Genomic DNA, 22008 nt, shown 5'->3' with positions numbered 1-22008 from the left:
TCTAACTATAATAACTGAATAAGTCTTACCTATTTTCAACCTCCCATTGTTTCTTTACACTTTCAAAACATAAGTTATGTTTACGTGATGATGTGTATAATTTTAATTTTGAATAAGCTAATTTAGAATGAAAAGCTGTCCCTATAAATTTTATTTTACAGACGCAGTTTTTTCCCGCCAAACCACAAGAATAGTATCGGCAGCATTCAACGACATCGACATCTAGCTCCATCTGTGGATCGAAAGAAACGTTACAAATTGTCAACGATTTTACATTTTAAATAATTATTACCTTTTAATATACTCATTTCAGTAGTCATAACTTATGTTTACGTGATGATATGTATAATTTTAATTATGAATAAGCGAATTTACAATTAACAGCTGTCCCTATAAAACTCTATTTTATTTTACAGATGCAGTGTTTTCCCGCCAAACCACAAGAATAGTTCTGCATTATCGGCAGCACACAACAACATCGACATCTAGCGCCATCTGTGGATCGAAAGAAACCTTACAAATTGTCAACGATTTTACATTTAAATTAATTATTACCTTTTAATATACTCATTTCAGTACCCTATGAAATATTATCGTGTCTGAATGTTCACAATTCAATTCAATTTTAGAGTGAAAATTCGATAAAAATATAACGTATATAATATAAATAGTTATTTTATGTTTTTTTCTGTAAAGAATTTCAATCATATATTCTCGATAATTGTGGTGAAATAAATTTAATATTAAAATATAAAGTAAAGAATTACTATTCATTTTTGCTATTATGATTACATTAACATTACATTAAACCTTTTTCAGTCAGATCAGTTTGAACTCTTTGAATTTAGAATAACTCAAATTGACAACTACAGCAAACAATGACAGCATATATCATCGTTCAAAACAAATCAAAATTCTTGTATTTACATTTTTATACAACAAACATTTACATCGTCAAATAATGTGAATTTAAATTGTCACTGTCCTTTTTGTATTTGCTATTATGTTTTAGTTCGTTGTTTTAGCTGTTTTAGTTTCCTAGCCACTGAGGTAAAATGCTTGATAGCGCCTGTCCAGAAACTGCTCATACAGAGCATGCCCATACGGTAAAAAATATTTTTAAATTACCCTTATCATAAAGGAACCAATTTGATGAATGTGTAAAACAAAACAATACAAAATTAATATTAGACATACTGTTGTGCATTTTTCTTTTAATTTACGTGTTTAATAAATGATTATAATTTTTGATTTTTTTACATAATTCCCATATTTATCCAAATTTATCTTAAAAAATTTAAAATAATTAACTTATTTTATGATTAATATGATTTAATAGGACTAAATACGAAACGTACGACCGAATTACAGGAGGCATCGACTGAAGATATTGACATCGCTCGCTCCGAAGCCACCTTCCGTTTTACAGTCACAAACTTAAGCCAGCTAAAAGAACAAGTTCTTTCTCCGCCTTGCTTCGTACGATGTCTGCCATGGAGGATACTGGTCCTTGTTCGCAATACAAGCACTCCAGAAAGACAACAGCAAAAAGCACTTGGAATCTTTCTGCAGTGCAATGGGGACTGCAGTATACCTGGTTGGTCATGCTACGGGCTGGGGGAGCTTAAGTTGTTGACGTATAAGCCGGATGAAGAGCATCTATGTAGGAAGCTGCATCACATGTACCATTGGTAAGTATTACTTGAACTAATTTTTAATATGATACCCACGTCAATGAAGAACGTATGTTTTAACGTAATTTTTTATTTATTTTTATACATTAATAGATCAGTTTTCAGTTATATAAACATTGATAAGCCCTTCTCTCTTATCTTTCGGTTTCGCATTGTTTTCGCACCTGATTAACGACGGTTTTTTTCATCGGCGTTATAACCCTTAATATGACTAACTTGACTTGATATCCTATAACCCCTAGATGGGGCAGTGAGTCCGCGTTCGTTCTTGTGCCTCGTATTTCACCTCGCTCCAACTCTTTCCGGCTCCCTTTACCTCATCTGCAGTACGCCAGGTTTGCTTGGGACGGCCACCTTTCCGCTTTCCTTGCGGGTTTCAATCAAGCGCCTTGTTGGGGATATGATTGGAATCCCTTCGGAGTGTATGGCCTATCCATTTTCAATTGCGTCGCTTGATCTGTTGGCTAATTTGGGTTTCTCGGCAGCGCTCCCAAAGTTGCCCGTTAGATATCTTGGGCCAGTAGATACCCAGAATACGGCGAAGACAGCGGTTGAGAAAGGCTTGGAGTCAGTGCGTGATGTCTTTAGTGACGTAAACCTAACTTAATATGCCTTAGATTATATTTAGTTTTGTCTATTATTTTTATTTTTAAAACAAGCGTCTAGTCTTCTGTCAGGCATAGAACTGCCGTTCTTACAGTTACTGTACGATTGTTAATTGCGCACATAAAAAAGCCATTGGGAACAATCGGGGTTTGAACTCACTACCTCAGGGTTGAGAGCAATACGTTTACAAGGCAAACACTACTTTGAAAATATAAATAGGAATCTGAATTACGTAAGCATGACGAAATTAATTTCCAATAATAGAATAGTACGAAATAAAACTTAATTTAATACTTTTAGTAAAGAGGATGATTGGGGTTTCGCTCACTTCATATCCTGGAAAGACCTTATGGATGAAGAGAAGGGCTTTGTGAAAGACGACTCCATCACCATTGAGGCGCATGTGATAGCTGAAGCACCACATGGGGTGTCTTGGGACTCGAAGAAACATACCGGTTATGTTGGTAAAGAGTTCTTGTTTTGTAAACATTTCCTATTGATCACTGATGATTTGGGTGTCAGGGCATATACTATTTAAAACAATATCTAAAGTTACCGATGCGTTAGCTGGTTAAATGCGCTATTTTATGGGTCTTTTACGAAAAGTATTAACGCGATGTGAAAAGTTGTTTTAATTCTAATAACAATCTTCAAAAATAATTATTTTGTACGTTTAAAAGCTATATTGCGTATTGTTCCCACGAGAATGTAAGCGCGTGCTCCTATTTCACCATGCCTCCTGCTGATAGAGGACAAATCTTTGTTTTTAATTTATTTTATTATTATTAATTAACTATTAATTTCTTAAGATGTCATGGTTTAATAGTTGCAGCACCTTACAAACATTGTGTAAAACAAAAAACTTGGTGATTAAAAAGAGTGGCGGAGAGTTTATTGTCAGTTCTTCTCTTCCGTTGTACGCCCTTGAGAATTGGCAGTAAATGTAAAATTAGAAGCATTTAATACGTATTTCTTTTTGACGTTCATAAGTGTATTGCGTTAACTATATGTATAATTGATTTTGATTTGATTAATAACAGGGAAACCTTTTTATCTGGCTATAAATAAATGACAGCTATTAAAAGTGTAAATAGTTCATGTATTTAGTATTAATGACTTTGTAAGCGTATACTCTTACTACTTTGTATACTCTTGAAGAAAGAAATGTACAAAATAAACGTGTATACATCTTCACTCATACTCACATTTACAGGTCTCAAAAACCAAGGGGCGACATGCTACATGAATTCCCTTTTACAAACTTTATTCTTCACAAATGTGTTACGAAAAGCCGTTTACAAAATACCGACTGTTGGCGACGATAGTTCAAGATCCGTCGCTTTTGCGCTACAACGAGTTTTCTACGATCTACAGTTCTCAGACAAACCTGTCGCTACCAAGAAACTGACTAAAAGTTTCGGCTGGGAGACTTTGGATTCATTTATGCAACATGACGTTCAGGAATTTCTACGGGTAAGTTTGACAATGGCGACGCTCAGTTGACAGTGTGAATCTGATATTAACTTGCAGATTACACATGTACACATTATACATATATACGCCGAACTAAATAATATATAACGGGAATAAAATTACATTTGGAAGGGAATAAGATTTGATTTTATTTTTAAAGAAAAACAACTGAACATAATAAATATTGGTCATGAAGCGTGATCTTACGATTGCTGATACCGAAAATTAACCTAAAATGGTCATATATATATTTAGTTAAATTAACTCGACAACATTAACTAAACAGTATTTATTATTATCAAATTAAATAAAAAGCACATTATAATAGCCCTTTACACTATATACTTAATGAATATAAATAAACAGACGAAACCTACCTTCGCTTACTTAATAATTGTAATAATCGTCCTACCCGCATCTAATATATATGCAGGAAAGGAATAATGACCAGCTGCACTGAAGTATTTCCGAACCAATTCGACTTAGGGTCCTTCGAGAAAAGAGCTTACCAATTCTTAAAAGGCCAGCAACGTACTCGCGAGCCCTTTGACATTGAGAGTGTCCATGGGCGGCGGTATCACTTAACATCAGATAAGCCTCCTGCGCGTTTGGCCCTGTTTTATAAAAAAAAAGTTTCACATGACGTATGCATTTTTATAAAAGTTCTGTTCCACTAGGTATTATACTTTACATATAGAATATATTATATTAATACGACATGTTCAGGCCTTTTGCAAACGCTGGGTGACTTTAAAATTTCGTTACTATGGTTACCATGGTATGCCCATAACTTATTAAGCATTTTATAATAAGGCTAATTCAAAACACTTTGTTAAAGGTACTTATTGACAAACTGGAGAACAAGATGAAGTGTACTGCAGTTGAAGGCACTATTCCTAAATTTTTCGAAGGCAAAATGACTTCATTCATCAAGTGCAGGAATGTGAACTGCACTAGTGCTTGCGTCGAGACTTTTTATGATATTCAGCTAAGTGTCAAGGGGAAAAAAGACAGTGAGTTTATTTTAAGGTTAAAGTTTACAGTTAAGTGAAATTATTTTGTAAAAATTTAAATACACGGCTTTATTATTATATTTTGAACAAAAAAAATATTGGTTGTTTGTAAAGTAGGTTTACGATCGAGATGTTTACGTGATAACGTCTTATTGGTGATATAAGTTTTTGGGAAGTAAGGAATTAATGAAGATAACAATTTTTTCAAATTTTAAATTACATCTATCGTTTTATTCACACTTTTGATGATAAATTTCGGGTGTAAAATGACAAGTTTACTTATTCGACTATGATATACATTTTTCTTCATACATTCACGGAATGACTGGCAGCGCTCGAGATGAGACGGGAGATCGGTCCGTCTCTCTCTCTCGTTATACCTGCGATCGCGCTCGTGAGGTTTTGGTGTGACACAAGTTTCTGAACATGTCACCCGACTAAAACGATTTTAAAGACGTTATCACGTCAAAAGCTGTGGTGTTTTTTTGGAATTGGCAAGTAAGTGATCAGCCTGATACCCGCCATCGTCATCGAGTATTAGTATTTGTCATATTAGACAACGTACATGGTGTAAAGTTGGTAAGCTTTGTATTCTTTTTTTTTTAATTTTTAGTTATCAAGTAGCAGTGTTGGCCTAGTAGCTTCAGCGTGCGGCTCTCATACCTGAGGTCGTAGGTTCTATCCCCGGCTGTGCACCAATGGACTTTCTTTCTTTGTGCGCATTTAACATTTGCTCGAACGGTGAAGGAAATCATCGTGAGGAAACCGACATGTCTTAGACCCAAAAAGTCGACGGCGTGTGTCAGGCACTGGAGGCTGATCACCACTTGCCTATTAGATTTTTAAAAATGATCATGAAACAGATTCAGAAATCTGAGGCCAAGACCTAAAAATGGTTGTAGCGCCACTTATTTATTTTTTATTTTTAAATTATCAAGGAAACAAATGAAGAAAGTGGAAGATTATGGTTATAGGTAGGTACTACAAATAATTAAATCTTGTTTGAGAATGAATAAAAAATATGTTTACAGTTTACGAATCATTCAAAGACTACATCAGCACAGAACTGCTAGATGGCGACAACAAGTACGATGCAGGCGAACATGGCCTCCAGGAGGCTGACAAAGGCGTTCTGTTTGACGAATTTCCTCCCATACTTCACTTGCACTTGATGAGATTTCAATACGACCCGCAGAGCGACACTTCCGTTAAGTTTAATGACAGGTACTTCCACCTGTCAATAACCACTTTGTTAATTTAAGTGTCGAACCCGGATGTTCCATATTTGAATTTAATTCTATGAGGTATTTTTATAGAACATCGTAACTCGTAATTTTATAACACCTAGAGGTTGTAGGAACAAGTTACTACTTTAGCCAACAGATACCTGAGGAGCAGGCAGGCTTTGATAAGGCAAAGCAGTGCGAGAACAAATCCTTAGCATTCGCCAAATCATCGAAAAGAGTAAAGAATTCAACACCCCCGTGATCTTATGCTTCGTTGACTATACAAATGCCTTTGACTATGTACAATGGGATAAACTATGGAAGGTTCTAAATGGGAGTTCCAGAACACCTCGTAGCTTTAATACAGAATTTGTACATCGAAAACCGTTCTTTTATCAGGATGGGCACTGAATACTCCAATATGCTCCAAACCAAAAAAGGTGTGAGACAGGGTTGAGAGTTGAGAGTACGTTATCCGGAAGACAATGGACAATTGAGAGAAGCGTTTTCCAGTGGGCGGAAAGAGGAGAGCAAACTTACGGTATGCCGGCGACACAGTTCTTCAAGCAACGTCCATGGAAGATGTGGAAGAACTGTTCCAAAGACTCCAGCTAGTCAGTAGGAGCATAGATCTCGCAGTGAATAGAGCAAAAACTAAACTGATCTTAGTAGATCGCGCCAGAAAGCTTCCATATTCACTTGCAACATTCCTGGCATCAATATCGTAGACCGCTTTATGTATCTCGGATCCCAAGTCTCGACGGCAGTCCTGTCCCCGAGATAAAAAGGCGGATCAGCATGGCTGGAAGATACCATGACACGTTTAGGCAACATCTGCAAGAAAAGAGGAATTGGTATTAAAACCAAAATAAGACTGATACGGGCTCCAGTGTTCCCTATCTTCCTGTATGGAGTAGAAACATGGACTATCTTGGCTCGAGAAAGGCAAAGGCGATGCCTTTGAGATGCGGTGCTGGCGGTGAATGCTCAGAATATCGAGGACTGCGAAGAACACCAATACATCGTGACCCAACTCCGCATACGGACTCGCCTGTCTACCATATGCCTACTGCGAATCGTATCTTATTTCGGCCATTCAATACGCAGCGGCAATGAGAACTTGGAGAAACTTATCGTGTTTGGTAACACTGAAATGCCAAAGATCACGTGCCGTTCACCAACCAGATGGACCGATCAAGTGAAATACTCGTCCTCAAAACTATACACTGTTATAAGAGATGCACTGGAGAGAAACCGGTGGAAACAGATTGTCCGCTCTAGATGCTTTGTTGCTGACCACGACGCTCAGACATAAGCTGCCGATTAAAGAGAGAGAGTTGGAACAAATTACAATTTATTTCGCTTTTGGAATATTCGAATCTTTGAAGTTTTTCCAGAGTGCTCTTGAATATATTACTCGAATCGATCTCTGTTACCAGTAACTGCAGATTGAATTTATTTGTACACAAAGCACTGTATAATTACATTTCTGGTGTTAAAATATGTTAAAAATATTATATAGTCTTTCGTCAGTTGAAAATTTGTATGAAAAGTCCAAGTTTTGCCGATTATTATTATTATAATATGACCCAAATGTTTAGCGTTTTGTAAAAGTCGTAACAAAGCTAGTCAAGTAGCTTCCAAATCCTTATATGCTTTATGTAATACCAAATTTATATATTACTAGCTGATCGGGCAAACGTCGTTTTACCATGTATATCATTTATAATAAAAAAATAGGGGTTGATCGTAGAGGGGTGAAAGTTAGGGTTTGTATGTATTTTTTTTAATGCTGTATCATAAAAAAATAAAAACAGAGAATCGATCGAGCCGTTTCGGAGGAGTTTAACCACAAACACCGCGACACGAGAATTTTATATATTAGATTCGTCTTTGTTAATAAATTGTAAATTTGTTAGTGTGAAGAAAAACTTACCTTTGTTTATGTTTCCAACAAATAAACTTTTAAGCCTTGTAACTGTTTTTAATTAATAATAAGTGCAAAATTGCTTTCGAAGTAAGGCTGATCTTGAATCCTGAAAGAAAAAGATTTGTATCTATAAAATGCTAAAATTTGCCGATAATTCAATTTGTACGTTTTGTGATTGAACAGTCACTTTATATTTTTTGTTTATACAAAATTCAAAGATCAAAAGCCCTTCGAAACTATTTATTCCATAATGTGAGTATTCATTATAAGGTTTAATTTGCAGGTTTGAATTCTACGAAGCATTGAATTTAAACGCGTACCTGAAAGAAATTCCAGCCACTCCTGCGCACTACACATTGCATGCCGTATTAGTCCACTCGGGAGACAATCATGGCGGACACTACGTAGTTTTCATTAACCCTAAAGGCGATGGGAAGGTTCTGTGATTTGTCAAATTTAAAATAATATTGTCTTTTGTTTTTAATAAGTAAAAGTTTTATTTAAATATGTACTCTTTTAGGGGCCTCATAGCCTAGCGGTCTTATTAAGTGGCAGCTAGGTGAGGGGTACCTGGTTCGATTCCCGGTTCGAGGGCAAGTTTTAATTTAAGTTAAATTTGTTCTCGGCCTTTGGGAGAGTTGTGCGGTACCGGGCGAGTGCTTAAACCGTACATGGTGGACATGGTCGAATTTCTAAGACAAGCACGAATTATAAAAATCTTATACTTGACGCTGGCTAATGCACAAACCGTGCCAGAGCCATAAAAAAAAATATGTACTCATGTAACCCAAAGACAATTAGGGAGAATATTCTCCTGACAGAACTAAAAAATAATTATTTTTACAGTGGTGTAAGTTTGACGATGACGTAGTCTCTCGTTGTACGAAGCAAGAAGCAATAGAATACAATTATGGCGGCAGAGAAGATGCACCTTACTTAGCCCGGCGAGCTACAAGTGCCTATATGCTTATTTATATACAGTAAGTTCTTAATATCCTTTTGTTTTTATACGGATCACAAAGCTGTATACAAAAACAGTACTCAGAAATATATACACCTAATAATAATATTTGAAGTCGGAATATGTTGTACATTTACAACAACTTATTTATTTTACACACAATTATGTTTGAAGTCTAGCGATTCATTTATTTCATTACAATACAGAATAATGTGCTACTACTGTCACCAAAGAGGATCCATGATATTTTTGCAAATAGACTATAGAAAATACGAGATGCGTCAAATCTATGACATAATATTGCAATTTTTTGGCAGCAGCTGCCACGCGCATGCGCACATTGCGGTTATCAGCGTTTTGGCGCCATTTGTACATTCTCTTTTTCGAAATTTTTTACTTTTTAATTTATGTCTAAAGACTTACTTCATTCGTTGTTTTTATGTCTACTGAGATGGCTGACTTATTAATGATAATTAAGGAACTAAAGCATATCCTGTTTAAAAAAAGCAGATAAAGTATTGTACTAACTGAACGTAACTAGATAATACATTCGCGTTATTTACACCACAGTTAAATTTAACAAATTCAATCTAAAGAGGATTAAACAGAAGGTTTAAAACTCCCAGCATATTTAATTAATAAAACGTAAGCCAATGTAGTGTTGTAACCCGGCGAGTATAAATTGCATGCGCGCGTGTTGGCCGCAACAATATTTTGTGCCGCCAAAATGAATAGCCGCCCGTTACACGGTGTGACCTCTGCTTTACTATGGACGCACTGCAGTAGTTAGTATATCATACGGATTGTGACTTAATATAAGAATTTTTAATTGATGAACTAATTGTTGTTTTCTTATATATAAATTATAAGGTGCTCAATGCTCATGTTCCACATAAAATAAAAAATAAAATAAATAAATAATATAAAAGGTTTAAAATTCCTCATGTGATTTAATATTGAATTAAATTACTAAAATAAAAATAATCTAAAATAGGTTTATAAATAAAAATAGGCAATCATACTCTTCCTTTTTAGTGAATATTTACTGAACATATTAAAAAAATATCTGTTATTATAAATCATTAAATAATGTTCCTTGTGCTAATAATAATGTTGAATTTTAAATATTTATTTCAAAGTATTGCAATGTTGCTCTTCGAAGATTTAATTTTGAATACTTTTTTTTTAAATAGCTCTTTAATCAGGCAAAGTAAAATTTCTTTAAATGTGCGAATGAATTAATGAATATGTGTTAATAAGACCACATCTTATTATATTTATATGTCGATTATATTTACTCATTTAACAAGGACACAAGGACCAAGGGAGAACCAAGAGGTCATAGGGTGGATTACCCTCCTATGGCTTAAATGCGATTACTTTTTGTCCCTTATTTTATATTATACAATAAGGGACAAAAAGTATTAAAAAAAATTATGCAATCCCGTTTCGTAATTATGAGTTGTTTATCCAATTTTATTTCAAGAACAAAAATCATGAATATTTAATTTTGGGTAATGTTTTACGAACCTTAACACGCCCTTGTTCGTCAAAATTTACTTATAATAATAATAATATAGCCTTTTATTCAGATCGACTGAGGTACACACATAAACATAGATCAGATCTTATATATTAATCTATATATTAGAAGGTTGAAAAAAGTATTCTAATATTTGGATCTTGCTTGATTTCTGCAGATCTGTTTGCCACCATTTCCATTCATATCTTTCTTGGGCCACTCTGTTCCACATCACTCCTTCCACTTGTCTGATGTCGTCTTCCCATCTTTTTTGTGGTCTTCCTCTACTCCTTTTGCCTTCCCTACGGTACTATCGAGTCACAATTTTACTCCATTTGTCTTTTCCTCTCATCCTGTGTTTAGCCCATCTCCATTTAAGTCTTTTTATTTTCGAGGTAATGTCTATGACTTTTGTCTTGTCTCTTATGTCCCAGTTTTTCAATCTGTCTGATTTTTTAACGTTAAGCATTCTCCTTTAACGATAATTATTAAAAAATTACTTAATAATAATAAATTATTCCAGAACATCACAGTTAAAGTACGTTTTACAAGACGTAGCGGAGACCGACATACCGTCTGATCTCTGCGAGCGAATCAACGAGGAGATGCGCTACGAGATGGTAAGGACAAGTAAATATCCCATGAATGACCATTCCTATTACTGGGTTATTGGGACATAATACAGGGTTTCAAAATTATTTCGACATACAGCGACATATGAACAATTATTATTATTTCGTTGAATTTATATTGACATGTTTTCACAAAAAAAACTTGATGGTAAATGAAAAAGAGTGGGTGATGTTTGCCAAATGGTAAACGAATGAGGTTGTGTGTAATATCATTAGAATAAGTATTATATATACGTTTATGATATGTAAATAAAATCTTTTATTTATTAGTTTATACGTTTAAGGCAATTTTTAATTTTAGGTTTTCGCTGATTGCTTGAGTCAATGTTCAATTGTTTTATTTTTGTTTTACATCCAGCATAACATTGTGTATATATATATATATATATACATTGTATATATATATATATCCTACTACTACTGTTACTACAAAAGCAGTGCATTTTTGTTTTCGGCTAATCGCCATCACTCAATATAAAGTATCATTTTTATATCAGAATTTTTATGCAGCATATAATCTTATGTCAGTAGTTTATTATTTGGATAACTTTATTAGAATTTAGGACTTACCGATATTATGTTGACTGAGGTTGGTGATATGGCTTGGTGTTGAAGTATCTAACAGTAACAGTTACTTAACACAGAAATAATACACACTTTTATTTGAATCCTTAATATTGAATGCCAACTTGAACTTGAGTTTAAATTAATATCAATGGCCAAAGTCAAATCATTTATTTCAATTAAGCCTATTAAAAAGGCACTTTTGAATGTCAAAATTACAAGTTAAACTATTTTAATAAATGACTCGTTGTCCCTTCCAAAAGATAGTTTCATATGAAGAAGAATGGGAATGGAATGGAACTATTTTAAAAGGAATGGAACTGTTTTTACAGTATTTTGTTTACTTTTGATAGTTATATTATGTGGAGATCATGTACCTCGAATAAAAAAACTACTATACTAAAATAAAATTTATAACACCATGTCCCTACATACAGTCAAACAGTGTGTGAGTTACGTCGAAGTTGTCTTTGATTAACATAACTCTTATTACACATTTAAAGAAAAACGCTTTTTTTTTCTTTTGGTCACGGTGACCACGCACGCTGTAAAGCACGCGAAACGTCGGATAAATTTAAAATTATGTCAAATAGTTGTAAATTTATAATAATACATAACTTTAATCCGGTAAAAAGCGTTTTTCTTTAAATACGTCGAAGTTGTTAAAGAACTAAGAGAATATATAAACCTATATAACTGTATCTGAACAGTATTGGCCAAGTGCCTTCAGCGTGCGACTCTCATACTTGAGGTCGTAGGTTCGATCCCCGGCTGTGCACTTGGACTTGGACTTTATTTCTATGTGCGCATTTAACATTTGCTCGAACGGTGAAGGAAAAAATCGTGAAGAAACCGACATGTCTTAGACCCAAAAAGTCGACGGCGTGTGTCAGGCACTGGAGGCGGATCACCTACTTGCCTATTAGATTTAAAAATGATCATGAAACAGATTCAGAAATCTGAGGCCAAGACCTAAAGAGGTTGTAGCGCCACTGATTTTTTTTTATATAACTGTATTAGCAACCACTTGATTTTGTCTAGTTTAATTGTCCTATGGACCAGCATGTTTCCAAGCATTTTTATCTTGAATATAATCCTCTAATTTGTAATATGCTTGTCTACAAAGTGTATTTTTAATAATTACCTTTCGATTGATTTGGTGCTAGCCTGGTATAGACCAATTTTACATCGGGTAAATGGAGCTTCTCGCACACAGCGAGGAGTAATAGTCATTATATTTTTTAAATACAAAATGTTGTTTCAGACGGCAGAAAAATAAGGTGCAAGAAATTTAGATCCGACACGTCAGTTTGTTCCGTGAAGTATTATACAAAGATTTTTAGCGCTTTAAAACACTTTTTTACTTTGCAAGCGATTGGGGGGTCCAAATATAAATGATATTGAATATTATACCTTATTATTGATATTTAAAAGTTAAATTTACATATTTTTATACAAATGTATATTTTGGTAACGCATTTACTGCCGTTGAAATTGGTTAGGTGAGGTACGTCTATATTTTTGTAATTTTTTATGAATCTTCATTTATTTTATTTCATTAATTTTTATTTATTTAATAAAAGTTTAAAAAAATGAATGAGCATTACTTATTTCTATAATATATAAGCTTATTATTTATTTATATAATATATAAGCTAGCTTTCAGTCCCTTTTTTTTTTAATTGATAAAAAGCTTGCCAACGCTCGGCACACTGACACATTGGTAAAAACAAACACAAAATACAATTTTTAATGTGACAAGCACTTAAAGGCAAACATGACATACATGTAGAGATCATACAAATATCAGTCAAAACAATTATTAATCAAAACAAACAATTACTAATAAAAAAAAATTCAAATTACATAAAACTCAACAAAAATCGATTTTATAGTGTGAGGGGAGCAACTATGGATATCCAGACCTAGCTCGTTTATCAGAATGCTTAATCTGGACATTATCCCTTTATAAGCCTTTAATTGCTTTATATTTATATTTAACGAAGTACTCTACTAAAAGATGTGTCTTCAGATTATGTGGTAAAGTTGTATCTATCCGACCACGAAGGTTTTTATATAATATCTTAGGGTTGACTCATTACGATGACTTTGGTAGTCCAAACCCCTTGTGTAAATTATATTATTACTACTTTTAAAAGGCAGTGTTGGCCTAGTGGCTTTAGCTTGCGACACTCAAACCTATACTCGTAGGTTCGATATAGGCTGTGCACTTACTATCTGTGTGTATCTCTTATTCTTGCTCGTACGTGAAGGAAAACATCGTAAGGAAACCAGTGTGTCTCATATCCAAATCGACACGATGTCAGACTGCCAGATGACTGATCAGCTAACAGAGACTTGCAATCTGAGGCCAAGACACCAAATCGCCACTGGATTATTATTATTTTAATAAACCTTAGATAACTTAGCTATTTTTTCCGAAACATACGATATATTTGCATAAATGTATTCCGCATAGTGATAACTAACATGATATGAGAACTACAAAACACTATGTCAAATAGATTGCAATATCGATTTGTTTGCTCGGTTAAAAATGGGTTATATCCTTCAACAATAAATCTCGCTCGTACAACCGATAAATTAGTCTCCAATTACTGACATTGCAAAATGGCCGACGCAAAAACTTTATTAGCATTTTTATTATATCCTTTACAGCATATTGTGTCTTTCTTTGATTTTAAAATATAGAAACGTTGTGTGAAATTTAACCGAAGCATTAGGCAAACATATTTCTGCGTGTAATTTACTTTTTCAGACGTAGATTAGGCTTCAATCTTCTGTGTCAAATATAATATGTAGGAATATATCGACCATATAGTGCATTTTCCAATTACAGCACTAGAGCGCATTATGCGGCATAATGCTCAACGTTGAATGTTCCAACTACAGCAACGCTTCGCACAATTGAGCACTCTCAAAACTAATGCTCTCGCGTGCTTCTCGCAATAAATACCAACACAGTGACAGAAAATTGGCCAGTGTTTTTCTTTAAGTTGGCATTTATCGAAATTTTCGTTAGTAAATATTATTTATTGTTGAAAAATTTGTTTGAAAATAATTAAAGTTATTTCAAACTGTTAAAAAAAAAATATATAAGTATAGATGAAGGTATAAATAGTTACTTTTTTTATATTCCACATTTAAAATATGAATACAATCTGTAAACAAATTTATTTTACAGGATTATACTCTTGTAAACATTGCAATGGTTTTGAAAAAGTATATAATTTTTTTAGAAATCATTTTAAAAAAATTACTCAAAACGTAAATGATGTAAACTTCTTACATGAAACTATATATTTTACTGTTAATTTAGCTTGTTAAAACCTTATATTCTTTAAAGGTTTTCTCTTATTTCAGTAAAAACATGTTAATGAAATAATTTGATTATTAAAATAAGCGTAAAAAGTTTTCAACCAATTATTATTGTTAACCACATTATTTATACATTAATGAGGTTGCTAACTCTATTCAGAACATTTTTTCTTCAACACTGACTTAGCGCACTCTGCTGATGCATTTGAAAACTAATTCACGTTCCATTTAAGCTTCAGCATTATGCGGCATCGTGCGGCACTGAGTCGCATTATGCTCTGTAATTGGAAAACGCACATAGTATTGTTTTTAAACGACTAGATTCGCCTTTACCTATAATTTTCAAAATGAACAACTTGAATTTACATCTGAACGACGCTGTAGTCAATACCTAGTTTATTATTTCCTAGTAGCTTTAAGCTCGTGTTAGGAAATTCAAAAGATACTCCAGAACCTTGCAAAAGAACATTAATGTGCGAATTCAACGGAATATTTTCTTTACATTTCCAAACTCCGTTCTATGAAAGATATTTTTCATCTTTTAAATGAGTAATGAATATTGCTCCGAAATAAAACAAGAAACTTTTAACGATACTCCCGTAGGATAAAAGCGCTAACTAACGTAATCCATATAATAAGAGAACTGGAATATCTTCACTAATTAATCCAGGGGTTCCTTTATTAATTAGCAGAGTTTTTCATCGTCCTGGCAAGGATTAAGACTGAGGATCGCAGTAATTACTTGCTTTACTGTCTTACCATACGCCTGGGGAATTAATAATTCTTCCTTACTTTTACAATCTATTATGGCTTCATACATAATGAAATTCGTATAGAGGAAATTTAGCAATACGTCAAGTCAAAATATGTCTTTACCGTTATATTATTGCAATATAATTTAAAGTTCCGCAACTCACTAGAACGGCCTTCAATGGAATCATTTTAGAATAAGTGATGGATACCAGAAAATCCTCTAGGACGGCCAAATCATGTAATGTGGTTATTTTTTTTTATAGAACAAGGAGCAAACGGGCAGGAGGTTCATCTAATGTTAAGTGATACCGCCGCCCATGGACACTCTCAATGCCAGAGGGCTCGCGAGTGCGATGCCAGTATTTTAAGATTAAATATTTATCAACCCGTGACCATATTAGACCACTACAGGTCTACTTTCTAAACTTTAGCAAACTTATGAACATTAAAACTGTTAAAATTAAACCCTCTTTAATTCACTTAAAATCTATTATATTCGCGTAAATAGAAATATTAGTTTTAAAAATGTCACTAATTCTGTCGTTCACATGTTGCCATACAATCGAATTTTGTTTCGAATCTATTTGTGTTACCCGCACAGCCTCCATACACAAACTTAGAACATGTGTTTAGATTGATGTCGAAATAATATCTGAAATAAAAATATACCTGCTTTAACTAGATATGGATTGATTTAAAAATATATTACATCTAGAATGTAATAAAAATGTTATGTAAATTTACTATGTGTGCGTCGACATAAGTCTAGCTTCAAATTTTAATTCGAATCACTGTCCTTCGTGATTAACAGTGTAAACTAAATTAGCGTTTAAGTAATGTCGGGAGAGATCTAGTTCTGATCTACGTTCATGAAAAATTTCTTAGTAGATTAGGCACTTACTGTGCCTTATGTTGTCGACTTTCACTCTTAGATTTCAGGTTTTGGACGATATTTTTACACGCTTTATATTGTAATAGTAAAGCACGGCCAAATGGTTACTACACGGTACTTATATTTTTGAAGTAATACTTCTTTAGGTGCGTTATGAAAAATTGATGAGAGTGAAATTTTACGATGCGCGCGCACCGTGACACAAAATTAACAGAAAAAAGTTGCCCACGGAAGATGCTACGGCATTGGACATAATTTAAAAACAACATTCGAATAATAATAGAATTTATATTACACTTAATGTAAGAGAATAATAATAAATACTTATTTATTTAATTTTTCAAATGTAAACTGAACTTTATTGACTATAATAACTCCTTTTCCAGTCTTTGATTATTTAATTGTAATTAATTATTTGCATGCAATCAAAAACTATTTTTAATAATGCCAAAGAAGTATAACTTCTTACGCGCGTACATAAGTACACGCATCCTTTTTTTCTAAATTAATATACAGATAATATAAGGTAAGTGATAACTTACTTTGTTTCAAAGGCTAGGCATGCTCCCACATCAGGTTGGTACTGGCAAAAAAGGCCTTGGTCAACTCCACGTGAGTTCATTGTCGAAGTAACACCTGATTTAAAAGTATAATCAATCTTCGTCTCAATTCATATTTCAATAAAATTGCAAATACTACATTTCTACGCTTCTAGAGCTCAGTGCGTAGCAAGGGGTTAATCCAGCGTTTGATCCGGCGTAGCAATAATTGATAAGGTTGACTTTTAATTGTTACGAGTCGCATGTCTGTAGGTATACAGGTGTATGCAATGGCAGCTGGTAATACTGAATTTTAATTTTAGACTTTAATATAGAACCCGGGATTCACAGATAATTTTCTTAATTCTTCTTCACTCCTCAATTTTGTACCTCTATTTGGAGCCCTCTTATATTTGTCTTCTTAGAGCAGTGGTGGCCTAGTGGCTTCAGCGTGCGAATCTCATCCCTGAGGTCGTAGGTTCGATCCCCGACTGTGTACCAATGGACTTTCTTTCTGTGTGCGCATTTAAGATTCGCTAGAACGGTGATGGAAACCATCGTGAGGAAACCATCTAAGGCAAGCCGCCTTAGACCGAAAACGTCGACGTCGTGTCAGGCGCAGGAGGCTTATCACCATCTATTAGATTAACAAATGATCATGGACCAGATACAGAAATCTAAGGCTCAGACAGCTATTTCGTCTCCTTTATAGATATACTTATTTTTTATCGTATTGTCGAGTAAACCAAACCATCTAAACAAAAAAAAACCAATGGTTTTTTTTTTGTTCTACGCTATTACCTATTTATTTATGTATCTGTTTTGTGATCATTTGTTTTCTCTAATAAGTAGTAGGTCTTCCGTGCCTGACACACGCCTTTGACGTTTTTTGTATCTAAGGCATGTTTAGTCACGATGATTTTCTTCTCCATACGAGCCAGTGTTGCGCAGATATAAGGGTCCATAATTACACAACCGGGGTTCGAACCTACAACCGGGATAAAAGACGCAGTTTCAAGCCACTAAACCTAGAACAAGTGGCGTTAACTTCAAATCGTTTAAAACATTACCTGTACAACGCAGTTCACAATCTAATTTTGTTTCGAAATTATTTTCATTTGCATTGCATCCACTGTACACAAACGGTAGGCACTTTTCCAATTGGCGATTGTAATAAAATCTGACAAAATTTATGTTTATTAACATAGCGTAAATTAAAATTGTAAGTACCTATATTGTGGAAACATTTCATGGTTTGTTTTTGGTTTTGGTCGAACACTTCATGTAATATAACCTTCGTGAAATCATAAATGAGGTGAGAGTGAAGAGTGAATGCCGAAATGGTGACGCGTTCAGTTCGATCCTTATTGGTCAACATTTGATACAGTAATTAATACAATAAAAATTAACATTACCTGTCTATATTCTGGACACAATTACCTTTCCTTGGCTGAAGTAAGCACCAAGTGTCCCAGTCCCATATTTGTGAGCCTTAAAGATATCTTTAGATAAGCTGGCTTAAAAATTATTCTCAATAATAATAAAGGTACATTCTAGCGGTATGTTTGAAATGTGGTAATAATAACATATTTAATCTTTATAAGTTTTACGTTTTCTATTATTACTCAAGTTGCGCTACAACTAAAGCCGGAATTACATTACGATTAGTGGCATGAAATTAATTTCGTGACATTAGTTTTACAACGTGACAACAGTTTTAACGAGTACTCGTAATTTAATATTTTCGTAATGCAACTGAGTTTCGTGACCTGCCCGATTTTTTGGGGAAATTTTCCTGCAACTAATTTCTTTATGTAATTCCGGCTTTAATGGGATTCAATGCAGATTGCATTCGTTTCTTTGATCATTTTTATTTTATTGACAATTAGTAGGTAATCAGCATTCTGTCTGTGGCACATGAGGTCGATTTTTGGATTTGAGTCATGCCAGTTTCCTCACGATGTTTTCCTTCACCGTACGAGCAAGAACATTTGCGTTAAAGGAGTACATAGAAAGTCCATTTGTCACCAGCCAGAGATCGAACCTACGACCGCGGGATAAGAGTCCCAAGTTGAAGCCACTAGGTGACTAGGCCTACACCGCTTTTATATTTTCAATAATTACGTTTATAATTTTCTATGATATGCCATTATGGCACACTATCTAATGTTAACATGTTGCAAAATTTAGGCATGACAAACGGCGTTTAATTCTAAGGTAAAGCAATTTCACGACTCTAAGTTATCGGTTTAAAACAATAGTATATGTATATAAATAACTCGAGAGCTGCTATTATTTCATAACTTTAAAATACATCAATCAAAACCTAACTCTAATATGTATTACATTTCTATTATGATTTAATTTATCATCAACCATTATATAATCCGCTTTCTGCCGACATACTGTTCCTTCGCCTCCCATCAAGTAAATCAATCATTTTATCGGTGGATTTTGCATTCACTCCTGCACTTCCTATATAAAATCTACGATAAACAGGTTTCGGCGAAGTATTGTCTTTAATAACAGCCGTCGTCAATGTACATTCACAGACACCAAAATATAGAACAAACAATAATACATCTACACCCTTAGAACGATTTTCCATCTCGGCATTACGAAATAACACGCAAAATTCGAATGTGGCCGAGGCAATGAATATAAAAATGTTTACGATGCCGTAAAAAATATAGCTCGGATACGAGATGAAGAAAATTATATCTTTTCACAACGTTTGAGAATTTAAAACTGTGTTAATATAAAACCCTATTTGTCACAGCTATATTCATTTCCTAGTAGAAATTATTTCATGAACACTACAATTAATGTCAGAATTTATTTATGATGATTATTGTGCCGACCGATCCCCGGCAATGTTAGGGCCGAAACACATAACGCAAACTGCTTATTTTTGCGGCGCCGCAACGCCAAAATCGGCAGTTGCGTTGCCGCGTTGCGGCGTCGCGAAACAGGGCATTATGGTAGGGCAACCATTTTCTCGTGATTTTTGAGTGTGGATAGACGTCTCTCTGCGATGGATCGTAATAAACTTATTGCTTATTTGTTATTAAGAAGACATTATTCTATCTTAAAAATACGGCAAAGAAGATACTGGATACATCCATTAAGTAAGGGTATGAATCCAAATGGCGAGTTCTTTTCTAAAAAATACGAAGCATTAAAGATAGACGAAAAAAAATTTGTTGCCTACTTTAGAATGAGTATATCATCATTTGAAGAGCTATTAAGCGAGTTATCAAAATATATACAGAAGAAAAAAAATAAAGGAAGAAAACCAGTTACTGCTTTGGAAATGCTGGGCTTAACTTTAAGGTAAAACAAATTAAACATTTTAATTTTAAAACTGCTTCTCGGTTGACACGTGTTGTTTGCAAGAGTGTTAGAAACAAACTGCATCCTTGTCAACAAGTATGACGTCATAACGCTGGAATTCACGTCGTGCGTTGCGGCGCCGCACCGCTATAGCGCACTGCCGATTTCAGCGGCGCGGCGCCGCAACGCGCTTATGTGTTTCGGCCCTTACAGAGGAGTTCGTCATTAGAACGGCGACTGAAAACATTGTGAGAAATCTTGCACATCTTAAATTAAAAATACGGCATGTGCCTACCCTACTACTAAAGAAAAAATATCACTAAAACATATGCATTATTTCGTCTCCCCCGTAGCCAAATAAGGGACTTGAATATTAAATATTGTATACTTTGAACCGTTTATTTTCTACGGTTACCTAAATAACAATAGGGACGATACCTATTAGCCCCTTTAATAAACAGTGTATTTTGTGACTTACAATCAATAAAATGTTAAAGCAAATCCCACTACATTTAAGTGCCAATTACGGTAAAATACAAGAATGTAATCGTTTAAATCCAAGTAATCGTTTAATGAGCAATTCCGGACTGAAATTGAAACATTGTTAGTCAGTGTTTAATGATTTCTGCTTACAATGGCATCGTTCGGAACTGATGTTTGCTGATCTAATGGCATTTTCAATTTGCATTCAAATTCCCGAACCCGAATTGCGGGGCGAGCGCGGGAATGCGGAATGCTCCGAATGGCCCGGGTGTAGGATAGTCCGATGCCCTGATTCCCGAATCGGATTATAGCTAACGACCCGCCATTCAGCGGGCTCTAGTCCTGTGTGGCATTGTGACAAAATACCTTACCTTCCTAGATGTAGGTCATTTAAACGTCACATATCAATTTTTAAATTAAATATCTATTGGATTTAAATATATACGTCCGTGACAAGGTCAGGTGATACAAATAGATAGCAAAAAAAAAGTAAGATCTACTGTTTAGTCTTGATATCGTCGTATGAATCACATTTTTTTTTATGCTCTTGGTTTGTTCGAATTCGCATATTTTGAGCAATTGGGTAAATGTTAAATTGGTTCAAGATGTGATGAGGAGCATGGTCTAATGTTTATAGCAACAAAGATTTTGCAAAACAAAAAACTTTTTGCCAGTTCTAACTAAATATTTCTTTAAAGAAATATAAACTATCACTAGAGTGAGATAGTGTAATAGAATAATTAGTTTTTAGGTTATGTATAACATTATGGTATACCAGCTGTAATTTTTAATTTTTATCGTCCATTTCGAGATCTAAACCCGTACTTTTTCGTTTTGTACATGACAAACACAAAAAACCAATACATCACCTTTAAGCTACCTTCTCCTCTATGCTTTTCACCATGTCTATACCATGTCACACATTCAGCCTAAGTGATCATAAGGATTGTAGGGATGGAATATGTAGACACTTTTGTGTATGTAAAATTTATTAAGTGATAACATTTGTATGAGCTTGAGCGAATAACTTAAATATTTTATGTCTTAG

The 22008-nt window shown here is 34.2% G+C and overlaps 1 protein-coding gene and 1 long non-coding RNA gene across 3 annotated transcripts; one reads left to right on the top strand and one right to left on the bottom strand.

Annotated features, from left to right (window-relative positions):
* The first annotated feature begins 866 nt into the window (after positions 1–866).
* On the top strand, positions 867–13208 carry LOC125054973 (ubiquitin carboxyl-terminal hydrolase 7-like). 2 transcript variants are annotated; one of them, XM_047657110.1, is made up of 10 exons: positions 867–1106; positions 1372–1691; positions 2601–2764; positions 3514–3773; positions 4612–4786; positions 5818–6010; positions 8226–8379; positions 8789–8922; positions 10949–11055; positions 12886–13208. In XM_047657110.1, the coding sequence occupies exons 1-10, from the start codon at positions 1056–1058 to the stop codon at positions 13017–13019; spliced, it is 1692 nt and encodes a 563-aa protein (XP_047513066.1). In that variant the 5' UTR covers positions 867–1055; the 3' UTR covers positions 13020–13208. The 2 variants fall into 2 exon arrangements, with proteins under 2 accessions (XP_047513066.1, XP_047513067.1); XM_047657111.1 differs by having other exon boundaries at positions 868–1106; positions 10949–11045; positions 12886–13043.
* Positions 13209–18266: 5058 nt separating this feature from the next.
* On the bottom strand, positions 18267–19785 carry LOC125055554. The gene is made up of 3 exons (XR_007117924.1): positions 19521–19785; positions 18560–18635; positions 18267–18324 (listed from the first exon to the last, which is right to left on the bottom strand). It is a non-coding gene; the product is annotated as an uncharacterized LOC125055554 (long non-coding RNA).
* Positions 19786–22008: the final 2223 nt, after the last annotated feature.

The sequence above is a fragment of the Pieris napi genome, chromosome 13 (assembly GCF_905475465.1).
Source record: "Pieris napi chromosome 13, ilPieNapi1.2, whole genome shotgun sequence".
NCBI classification, from domain to species: domain Eukaryota; kingdom Metazoa; phylum Arthropoda; class Insecta; order Lepidoptera; family Pieridae; genus Pieris; species Pieris napi.
The sequence above is the reverse complement of the archived record's forward strand: the minus strand, read 5'-3'. Positions and strand labels throughout refer to the sequence as shown.